Source organism: Astatotilapia calliptera, chromosome 7 (genome assembly GCF_964374335.1).
Source record: "Astatotilapia calliptera chromosome 7, fAstCal68.1, whole genome shotgun sequence".
Taxonomy (NCBI): Eukaryota; Metazoa; Chordata; class Actinopteri; order Cichliformes; family Cichlidae; genus Astatotilapia; species Astatotilapia calliptera.
In genome coordinates, this window is record NC_137428.1 from 67,802,027 (window position 1) to 67,814,385 (window position 12,359).

Sequence of the window (12,359 nt, forward strand, 5' to 3'; positions counted from 1 at the left end):
TGTTTTAAACTTGAGTATGAACTTATACAAAATGCAGCAAGATATTTTTAAAAAAACAGTTTTGTTGATTAAAAAACACTATATCGGATTCATATCGGTATCGGCAGATATCCAAATTTATGATATCGGTATCGGTATCGGACATAAAAAAGTGGTATCGTGCCATCTCTAGTTTGCACACTCGACCCATAACTGCAGATTATGTATGTATCAGAGTTTTCTTTACAAAAAGGGTCTAAAGCTGATCGTTTTGGCTTATACTGATAAAAGGATGTAAAATAATAAAATTACAGATAAGAAAAACGACTGATCACCAAGAACAGATTGTATGAAAATGTGTTGTTATTTTTCTATTCATTAGTTCTATTTATTTGATAGAGATGTGCCGAGGTTGAAAGGTCTTTTATCATACATCAACTTTAACTTTAAAATTGCCATGTTACATTTTTTAAGGTCATAAAACATTATTACACATATACTAACACTGTAATATATATAGTTTATAGATACATGTTACGCTGCAACACTTGTACATATATCAAAATAGTTTAGCGCTTTAATCTGAAAAACAAAAAATCTTTAATTTTTTTATTATTTTGTCAAGAATTTTGATCTGGCCCAAAACACATGAAAGTCACTCCATGTCAGGATGTTATTGTTAGTTCTTTAATAAACTGAAAATCAGCATTTAAACCAAAATCCGAGCGCGACAAACTATAGATGAAAATGAACATCTGGTTTACCTTCCTCTCCACGTGGCGGCACGTGTCATACTTGATCTCAGAATAAAACGCTCCACCTGCGTCGATCATTTAAAGAACTCAACTTCTTTGACTACGAAGTCATTTCTCAAACAACAACAGCTTTTAAATATAACACTGTGTCATCCAGTAAACATCTGTTATGAAAGGATATTTTCAAAAGCAGCAAAAACAGCTTTTTGGTGGGTAAATGTCTCCACTTTATATATTTATTAAAAAAACCATCCATGTCAGTGCAGAATAAACACAAGCGTGTGGCATTAGTGCTCCAAATGTTAACAACAGGCCCCAACATTTAATGCAATTAATATTTTATAAACAGTAATTAAAGAAAGTATTTACACAATTTAATTAATTTTCACACATCAAATCTCCCTCAAAAATGTAACAATAATAATCTGATTAGCATTTTTTCAATCATCATAGCTTGTCAAAATAAAGCAGACAAGTGGGCAATTAAAAACAGTTCAGTCTGGTAATTACTCTGCTTTTGACTGTGTGCAGGATAAATGACTCCTACATGCGTTGAATATTGGCAAGAACTGTAAAATATGAATATATTGTCTAAAAAAACAACACTATAAAGGTCAAAGGTCAATTTATTCCATACATGAAAGTAAATTAATAAGAAAATCTGCCTTAGTTTTTTTGGAAGAAAATAAAAACAACATTTTATATATTTTGTAAATAAGTCTGTGGTTAAAAAAGACAGGAAAGAGAGCCATTTCAGTTTTAACTTATTTTTTATGAAAAATACGCTTTTAAAATTGCTATTCAATGCACTTTAAACAATGGCTGTATCTGGGATGATAGGAGCATGTGTTCCTTACCTGGCCAATGAACTTGGGAAAGGGACCTCGCTCATTCTCACTTATAGATATATTAGGAACCAGCAGGGATCTCTTAGATCTGTACGGCAGCTTTTGACCCACGATATCCTACAAAACACAGAAGAGAAACCATATCATTGAAACTGGCAATAACTGAAATAGCTACATAATGTCTATCAACATTTTTAATTACCTGAAAACCCCACAACAACATCTAAACACACACACATACATAGCGAGTTGTTAAGTGTGCACTGAATGCAATAAAACTGTTAATACAGCTACTCTTAGAGAAATTTCTTTCTTTTCCTTTTTTAAAGGAGAGTTGTATATATAACATATGATGCAAACAAGCTGAACATCTGCATCTGGCAGTCAGCACCATATGCCTTACACATTTGGAGATAAGGACATAGTCTCTGGGAAAACTCTGCTGCTCTCACTAAATCTTAAATTCTTTATTTATATGTATTCAGCCCGTATGTTAAATAAGGATGGGAGAGAAAAGTAGAAAGCAAATTCAAAACAAAGCTCACAAGAAATGGTAAAAATGAAGAAATGAGCAAAGGCAAGGTTTTGGTAAAGTAATTGAACTGTTCGAGCAGAAGGAGCCCATCTGAAATGTTGCTTTTGCTCTTGAGAACACAATAGCATAATCTAATTTTATCTTCCACCCTCCTGCTGCTGTAAACAAAGACATGCTTTTTGCTGTGTAATATAGGGAAAAATTCTCCCTTTCCTTTTGAAATCTCGGATTTTTCTGCTCTGATGAAAATAATGCCTAGAAATGACCCCAGGAAGCTGTAACCTAGGCTGCTAGCACACAGTGATGAAATATCACGGCAGGGCAGTTCACCGATTGCCTGAACACCTGGACTTCAGCTGAGGAGCTCACATGTTTGTTTGACGCATTACTTTGATGCAAAACGATGCAGGAAAATGTTCTGTTCTGATGATGTTGGATCTCACATCGGCCTTTGACACCGTTGACCATCACATCCTACGTGAAAGGCTGAAATACTGGGTCGGTGTATCTGGATCTGCCTTAGAGTGGTTCTCTTCATATCTGTATGAACGTTACTTTTTTGTGGCAGTCTCTAAGTACAGGTCATCTTCCACGTCCCGTGGTGTGCCACATGGCTCTGTGCTGGGGCCTTTATTGCTCTTAATATATCTACTTCCCCACCAGCACAGCATTTTGAGCCCCTTTAAAGACATCTGCTACCACTACTACGCCAACGATATCCAGTTATACATTTCTTTCAAGCCCCAAGATTTTGAATGAGTGCTAAGAATCCATTAAAGTTTGGATGGCTGACAACTTCCTCCAACTCAACGAAGGAAAGACTGAAGTCCTCGTATGTGCTCCTGACAGACATGTACCTAAGATAATGAATGCTATTGGTCCTCTTGCAACATTTGTGAAATTGTCTATCAGGAGCCTCGGGGTAATCTTCGACCCGGCTCTCACTTTGGATGTTCACGTCAAATCTTTGGTTCGGTTTTATCACTTAAGAAACATTTCCAAAGTAAGCGCGACTGTATCTCGCACTGAACTGGAGATTGTCATTCATGCTTTCATTTCATCAAGACTGGACTACTGTAATTCACTATTTACGTGTTTAAACTGAAACTCCCTGGAGCATCTGCAGATTGTTCAAAACGCTGCAGCAAGACTTCTGACCAAAACATCGAAGTACTCACACCGTTGCTAATACAGCTGCACTGGCTCCCCGTCGAATTCAGAGTCCACTTCAAGATTCTGGTTCAAGCTCCTGCCTACACCATTGAGCTTCTACAGCCTTATGTTCATAGCAGGCCTCTTAGGTCATGTGACCAGGGTCTACTTTCATTCATCAGACAAAGTTGAGAACTAAGGGAGACAGAGCTTTTGCCACTGTGGCTCCCAGACTGTGGAACTCTGTCCCACTGGGCATAAGATCTCTGGACTCAGTAGCTTCTTTCATAAAACAACTAAAAACACATCTTTTTAGAATTGCATTTTGTTGACTGTTGTCTGTTTTGTTTTACGCTTTGTCATCCTTGTGTGAAGCACTTTGTGATCTTTTATGTGGAAAGCAGGTGCTATATACACTCAACAAAAATATAAACGCAACACCTTTGTTACTGCTCCCATTCCCCATGGGATGGACGTAGAGACCTAAAATTCATTCCAGATACACAATATAACCATCCCTCCCAAACAGTGGTCACAAATCAGTCCAAATGTGTGGTAGTGGGCACATCTGCTATATTGAGATAATCCATCCCACCTCACAGGTGTGCCACATCAGGATGCTGATCTGACATCATGAGTAGTGCACAGGTGTACCTCAGACTGCCCACAACAAAAGGCCACCCTGGAATGTGCAGTTTTTTGCGCTATTGGGGGTCTGGGGACCCAGAACCGGTCAGTATCTGGTGTGACCACCATTTGCCTCATGCAGTGCAACACATCGTCGCATGGAGTCTATCAGATTGTCAGTTGTGGCCTGTGGAATGTTGGTCCACTCCACTTCAATGGCTGTGCGAGGTTGTTGGATATTCGTGGGAACTGGTACACGCTGTCGTATACGCCGGTCAAACACATCCCGAACATGCTCAATGGGTGACATGTCCGGTGAGTATGCTGGCCATGCAAGAACTGGGACATTCTCAGCTGCCATCTGCCCTGAACAATGTGAACCATGATTCATCCGTGAAGCGCACACCTCTCCAACGTGCCAGACGCCATCGAATGTGAGCATTTGCCCACACAAGTCTGTTACGGCGACGAGCTGGAGTCAGGTCAAGACCCCGATGAGGACGACGGGCATGCAGTTGAGCGTCCCTGAGACGGTTTCTGACAGTTTGTGCAGAAATTGTTTGGTTGTGCAAACCAATTGTTCCAGCAGCTGTCTGGGTGGCTGGTCTCAGACGATCTTGGAGGTGAACCTGCTGGATGTGGAGGTCCTGGGCTGGTGTGGTTACACGAGGTCTGCGGTTGTGAGGCCGGTTGGATGTGCTGCCATATTCTCTGAAACGCCTGTGGAGACGGCTTATGGTTGAGAAATGAACATTCAATGCACGGGCGACAGATCAGGTTGACATTCCTGCTTTCAGCATGCCAATTGCACGCTCCCTCATTGCTTGTGGCATCTGTGGCATTTTGCTGTGAGACAAAACTGCACATTCCAGGGTGGCCTTTTGTTGTGGGCAGTCTGAGGTACACCTGTGCACTACTCATGATGTCAGATCAGCATCCTGATGTGGCACACCTGTGAGGTGGGATGGATTATCTCAATATAGCAGATGTGCCCACTACCACACATTTGGACTGATTTGTGACCACTGTTTGGGAGGGATGGTTATATTGTGTATCTGGAATGAATTTTAGGTCTCTACGTCCATCCCATGGGGAATGGGAGCAGTAACAAAGGTGTTGCGTTTATATTTTTGTTGAGTGTACATAAAGTTTTACTTACTTACAACACACAAAGTGTTGGGAAAGCGAACACGGTTTAGTAAATCTGATTAGTATTAGTAATAAAATATGATGTGATACAGCCAAAATCTTTTAATAGAACGGATATCAGCAAAATGTTGGTTATGTTTGTTTATAAGTTAATAGCTCAACGAACACTTTTGGCTTCGTTTGGTCCTCAGTATGTCATGATCCAACTAAGGGATGTGCATATTTCACTGGTAATGACCCGTTAATCGTGATCTGCATGATGTGGACTTACTTCATGCTCAAAGAATCAACATGCTGCTGTGGTTGTCAGGCGTCAGCTCACATACTACATACCTCCTATGATAATATTTTGGACTTTTTTCTCTTTGAGTCTTTGGCATTGTAACCAAAGTCACTTGAAAAAACTCTCATGTAGATTATACGTCTGCTTTGTCAGAGCTTCCCTTCAATCTCTATATTAATCCCTCATAAACCCGTTGGCTCTGTTTCAGAGCAGTCTAGTACAAAACACACGACCATCTCTTATAACCTAACTAAAATTATTGATATTGTTGTTGCAGTTGCTCACTAAAATACTGAGAAGTTAAACATCCAGGAGAAAAAAGCATTTCCAAACTCCAGCTGGCAGACTAGTAAACTGATTAGCTTGACTAGCTAACTTGTTGATTTAGCTAATTAAACAGCAGCTACAGTGGGGCAAAAAAGTATTTAGTCAGCCACCGATTGTGCAAGTTCCCCCACTTAAAATGATGACAGAAGTCAGTAATTTGCACCAGAGGTACACTTCAACTGTGAGAGACAGAATGTGAAAAAAAAATCCATGAATTCACATGGTAGGATTTGTAAAGAATTTATTCGTAAATCAGGGTGGAAAATAAGTATTTGGTCACCTCAAACAAGGAAAATCTCTGGCTCTCACAGACCTGTAACGTCTTCTGTAAGAAGCTTTTCTGTCCCCCACTCGTTACCTGTATGAATGGCACCTGTTTGAACTCATCATCTGTATAAAAGACACCTGTCCACAGCCTCAAACAGTCAGACTCCAAACTCCGCCATGGCCAAGACCAAAGAGCTTTCGAAGGACACCTGGAAAAGTATTGTAGACCTGCACCAGACTGGGAAGAGTGAATCTGCAATAGGCAAGCAGCTTGGTGTGAAAAAATCAACTGTGGGAGCAATCATCAGAAAATGGAAGACATACAAGACCACTGATAATCTCCCTCCATCTGGGGCTCCATGCAAGATCTCATCCCGTGGGGTCAAAATGATCATGAGAACGGTGAGCAAAGATCCCAGAACCACATGGGGGGACCTGGTGAATGACCTGCAGAGAGCTGGGACCAAAGTAACAAAGGTCACCATCAGTAACACACTACAACGGCAGGGAATCAAATCCCGCAGTGCCAGACGTGTTCCGCTGCTGAAGCCAGTGCATGTCCAGGCCCGTCTGAAGTTTGCCAGAGAGCACATGGATGATACAGCAGAGGATTGGGAGAATGTCATGTGGTCAGATGAAACCAAAGTAGAACTTTTTGGTATAAACTCAACTCGTCGTGTTTGGAGGAAGAAGAATACTGAGTTGCATCCCAAGAACACCATACCTACTGTGAAGCATGGGGGTGGAAACATCATGCTATGGGGCTGTTTTTCTGCCAAGGGGACAGGACGACTGATCCATGTTAAGGACAGAATGAATGGGGCCATGTATCGTGAGATTTTGAGCCAAAACCTCCTTCCATCAGTGAGAACTTTGAAGATGAAACGAGGCTGGGTCTTCCAACATGACAATGATCCAAAACACACCGCCCGGGCAACAAAGGAGTGGCTCCGTAAGAAGCATTTGAAAGTCCTGGAGTGGCCTAGCCAGTCTCCAGACCTCAACCCCATAGAAAATCTGTGGCGGGAGTTGAAAGTCCGTGTTGCTCGGCGACAGCCCCAAAACATCACTGCTCTCGAGAAGATCTGCATGGAGGAATGGGCCAAAATACCAGCTACTGTGTGTGCAAACCTGGTAAAGACCTGTAGTAAACGTTTGACCTCTGTTATTGCCAACAAAGGTTATGTTACAAAGTATTGAGTTGTATTTTTGTTATTGACCAAATACTTATTTTCCACCCTGATTTACGAATAAATTCTTTACAAATCCTACCATGTGGATTCATGGATTTTTTTTTCACATTCTGTCTCTCACAGTTGAAGTGTACCTCTGGTGCAAATTACTGACCTCTGTCATCATTTTAGGTGGGGGAACTTGCACAATTGGTGGCTGACTAAATACTTTTTTGCCCCACTGTAAATGAAAAAGTACAACACTGAATTTTATTCTTTTATCCAGATGGTAATAAGGTTCCTACTATTCAGTATCGCTTTGAACAAAACTTACTATTCCAATGCCAACATCCACAACAACCAACACCCCCACCTCAGGATTTCATTTTGACTTCGACATTGAACTTTGTCTATAAAAATGACAGAACGATAACAGTCAAAGCAAAGCGCACATACATAAAAACTTCAACTGAGCAAGTGTTAAAATGGTAACACTTTTTCAATATAAAAGTACAAAAAACAACTTGTATTTTTTGTGAGTTCATTTATAATATAAATATCCTATTTATTTATTTGCTTTTGTTCTTTTTTAACCTAGCGTGCATAACTATAATGAGTTCACAAAGATATGGCAGCATATACGCAAATCAGGCATGACATTATGACCACCTGCCAAAAAAACCATATTGCTCATCACCCATTTGCTGCCAGAACAGCCCTGACCCATCGAGGCTTTCACTCTGTTTGAGTCCTGATGTCGTGCTGTGGCACCATGATGTCAGCCAGTGGTGGTCCTAGGCTGTTTGGCACCCTGGGCGAACACCCCCTAACTAACAAACAACCATCATAATACATCATCATACAATGACAATAGGACAAATCAACAACTGACAGTGACTAATTAATATTGTGCTGAACACAGTCCAAAAGATTCAGTCAGCTACATCAGTGTCTACTATTTACTCTCATAGCCAAGTGGCTAACAAACGTAAACAGATGTTTTCACTATCACTACTAATTAATTCTTGTTGTATCCCTGTTGTGGTCAGTGCTATCCACTATGCTGTTGCATGCTGGGGCAGCAGGTTGAGGGTCACAGATGCCAACAGATTCCATAAACTGATCCACAAGGCCAGGAATGTTGTGAGGATGGTGGTGACTGAGAGGCAGATGTTGTCCAAGATAAGGACAATCATGGATTATACCTCCCATCCACTCCATGATGTACTGGTCAGTCACAGGAGCACGTTCAGTTAGAGACTGAGATTACCCACAATGCACCACTGAACGACACAGGAAATCATTCCTGTCTGTGGCCATTTCTCTGTACAACTCCTCCATCTAACACACTGCGACCACTGTAAGAGTTTCACCCTTTTTACACACACTCTTTTCTACTCTGGAATAATCATCAATTTTCTTGATATTTATTTATAAGCACCTCTGTTAATCCTTGATATATATTAGTGCTATTTCTTAAATGTGTAAAATCTGAAACATAATGTATTCTTTGGAGTTTAGTCTGTTACTGTTGCTATTTTTACCATTTCTTCTTGGAGCAACTGTAACCCACATAATTTCCTTAGGGATTAATAAAGTTTTCTGATTCTGATTGTTTCAGGATGACCTGCCATTATCCAATGACACATCTGCTTACCTGCATCTTTTGCTCGTTTCTCCTCCTCTTCTTTTCTCTTTTTTTCTAAACTTTTCTTGTCCATCTTCCATTGGTTTTAATTTTGCACTCCAGTATGAACACCCATCCCCCCACCACAACATAACCTAACAGACCTACACTTTAGTTCACAGATTCATTTTGTCGAGGGTTTATTTCTGGGATTTCGCACAACCCAGGATTCAGATCATGAATACATGATGGGCTTGGAATTACAATATTATGAATGAAATGTGCTCTATTTAAAAGCAGCCGGCCCCCTTCCTCTTTCGACGGGTTGTGTGTGAGACTTTAAATCATCAAATTGTAAATTATAAATTTGAAACTGTTATTGATCCTTTTATCCCGAGTTCTAAAGTGTATGTTTATTTTCTTAATCTTCTTATATATATTGTTTGTTTACTTGCACTGCTGTAACTGGAGCCTCGTCATCTCGATACTGTACTGTATATAGAGGAGATGACAATAAATAGAAAACAGATTGGTGCCTATGCAATGCAGCATGGGTGCGAGCAAAAAAAAGAAAAAAAGACCACGATGCCGCCCCATGCAACTGCCCGTGTCACCTGTATCAAAAACCACTACTGATGTTAGCAAAGGATCCTTTAAAGCCAAATCAACACCTCAAACTTCGTGTTGTGCTCTTAAACCATTCCTGTTTTTGCTTTGTGGCTCGGTACATTATCCTGTTGAAAGGAACCACAGCCAATAGTGAATACCGTTTCCATGAAAGGTTGTAGATGGTCTGCAACAATGCTTAAGTAGGGGGTACATGTCAAAGTGACATCTACGTGGATAGCAGCACTCGAGGCTTTAGAGCAGAATATTGCCCAAAGCATCACACTGCCTTCGCTGGCTTGCATCCTTTGTCGTGTTCCCTGGAAGTGATGCACATGCACCTGGCCATCCACATGATGTCAAAGAAAATGCGATTCAGCAGTCTTCCATTGGTCCATGCTTTCGGCACAGGAGTCAACATGGGCACCCTGACTGGCCTTTGGCTATGCAGCCCCCTTAGGTGACAAACTGTGATGGACTGTGTATTCTGTGACCTTTCTATCAGAACTTTTCACATTTTTTGGGGGAAGATTTGAGCTACAGTAGCTCATCTGTCAGATCAGCCCACACAGGACAGCCTTCGATTCCTGTGCATCAGTCTGCCTTGACTACCTACGACTCTGCCACTGTTTGCCATTGTTTCTCCTTCGGACCGCCACAATCCAGATAAACTCCACTAGATCTGAAGTTGTGTAGCTTCTTTTCTCTTCACTTGCCCCCTAATGTTTCCCACCCATAACAGGTCCCACGATGAAGAGAAAATAAATCAGTGTTATTCACATCACCTGTCGCAGTCATAATCCTGTGCCTGATCGCTGAGGTGAGGTCTCTGCACGCTTACACTGCTTCTCAGCTGACAGTAACCATGCTGTTGCTTTCACCTCTGTCAGCATGATGGAAACAGAAGAGGTAAAACTGAGCCACTCGTAGACAATGATTTGGCTTCATCTGCCAAACACTCACATCACTAACCACAACGCCGCTCCACCACCCCAGCTACAAAGTTCAGAAAGCACACAGTGAAACAGTAATCACAAACACAACCCAACCAGAACAAACCAAAGACACAGCGAGTGGTCTCTGAAATGGCCACTCTTATCAAATCCACTGGGGGATGACCTTTGAAATGTCAAAGAGAGAAATCAAAAACCTGACCTAAAACTGTTAAACAGAACACTGCACAAAAGTATGAAGGATTACAGTCAGTCAGTGGTGTGTGTGTGTATATTTATGTGAGCGGTGCACAAGCAAGTTTATGGACTTTTAAGCACTGCGTGTAGAAATCTGGCCGGAGTTCGAAGCCTCGGGATGAACGCATCAATCCCATCGTGCACAGCTGTGTGATATTTGTGAAGATGGGTAAGAGGAGCTGCGAGGCAAAGAGACACCACGAGGTATTTTTAGTGGCAGGTTAGAAGAGTAAAGGCTAAGATAAATCATGCTGTCAAATCCACGCCTTCGCTGAGCTGAGATACAGTGGCTATGAAGAAGGAGCGATGGTGCTTTAAAATGTATCAATGCTCTGCAGGTGGAACGCGAGCAGGGTGAGCGGCACATTCACCGAGTTGGGAATGGCTCACCACGGGGTATTCTGGGAAAGAAAACTCGCAGCTCTGCTCTCTTCGCTCGCACCTTTAGACCTGCCACTATGCCCATCTCACTCATTCTTTCCTCTCACTTCACTATAGCTTTTCTTCTCACTTTCTCCTTTTGCTTTCCTGATACATGTGTGATAAATTGTGCTCTTAGAGCATGGTGATGTGTTCGTAAATTACTGCTCCACCATCAACGCTGATGCAGCCTTAACGCATTTGCATCCCTATCTGCCTTTCACATGATCATTAGGGCATTTCAGCGTGCTGATCTGAAAGAGTCACGACAAGAAAAAATATGCTTGATTAGTCCTCGGCAACAAAGTGTGAGTTTGTGTTCACGTGTACACATATGCTGCACCGTAGTGTGTGTGTGTGTGTGTGTGTGTGTGTGAGGGAGAGAAAGACAGAACCTTTGTCATTGTCATCCGAGCCCAGAGTTACTGTGGCAGGAAAGTCGTGTCCTTGTCCATTCTGCCATTTTCACTCTCAGTGCTATATTGAGACGTGTCATTACTCATTGCTGACAATGTGTTGGAGACCTGGTGAGAAATGGATAATATCAAGGCCACCATCAGCCACTGGTGACAGGCAAGAGCTACACTTTTCAGTGTGGAATAAACTCTTGCATACTGTATGCAGGAAAGCCAGACAATTAGTCTGTTCGCCTAATACGCAGATCAGCTAACTTATGTTGGTGTCGGCGGTACGCGTGCATATGCAGAAAATAATAAATCGGCATGCCGGCCCAATTACGCGTCCCTTAAAACACAATGTGTATGACTAATAAACCATAAACACTTTTCCCCTTGCTTATTCAAAATACAGCAATGCACTAACGACTAATGCCTATTTCAGTATTTAATTAGCAGAATTAATTAATGGTGCGAAAGAGAGATGAGTGTGTGTACAAGCTCATCTCTAGATACTTGTATGGAGTGTGCACTATTAAAAATCCACATGTAACTTCATAAATACATTCCAAACTTGGTTCCTTTTACAGAGAAATTAAAGCTAAAGGCAGAAATGTGTGAAACCTGGGCGATAGAACGATATGTATTGCGAAATAACTTTTTCTTGATAGAAAAATTAAACTATTGCGATAGACCTCATCTCTCTTATAAAAAAAAAGAACAGCCAATACAAATTAAGCAGCACAGAGCCGAACCAATCACAGCCGCAGCGTCACGTCACGTGACTTGTTGCGTACAGCTCAAGTGCCAAGCCGCACATGTGTATTTGTTTGGGAAGCAGCCAGCCGAAGTGTGGCCGGGTAATGGAGGAAATGAGTGTGCCGACTACAGAAAAATTAAACTGAGAGCTTGGGTGACCGGGTTACCGAAGAGAACACAGATGATGGTTCCAACGCCGGAGAGATTGTCGAAAGGAAAGGCCAGAGAGGTTCCGTAGTGTGGAGGTATTTCGGCTATTTGAAGTCTG

General features: G+C 41.6%; 1 protein-coding gene across 1 annotated transcript in view; it reads right to left on the reverse strand.

Moving 5' to 3' along the window:
* Nucleotides 1–12,359, reverse strand: part of cdh13 (cadherin 13, H-cadherin (heart)) — a 389,881-nt gene that overhangs the window by 226,176 nt on the left and 151,346 nt on the right. The window contains exon 4 of the mRNA XM_080303968.1: nt 1,592–1,699. Within this exon, the coding sequence (XP_080160094.1) occupies nt 1,592–1,699 (108 nt within the window). The remainder of the gene's footprint in view (nt 1–1,591; nt 1,700–12,359) is intronic.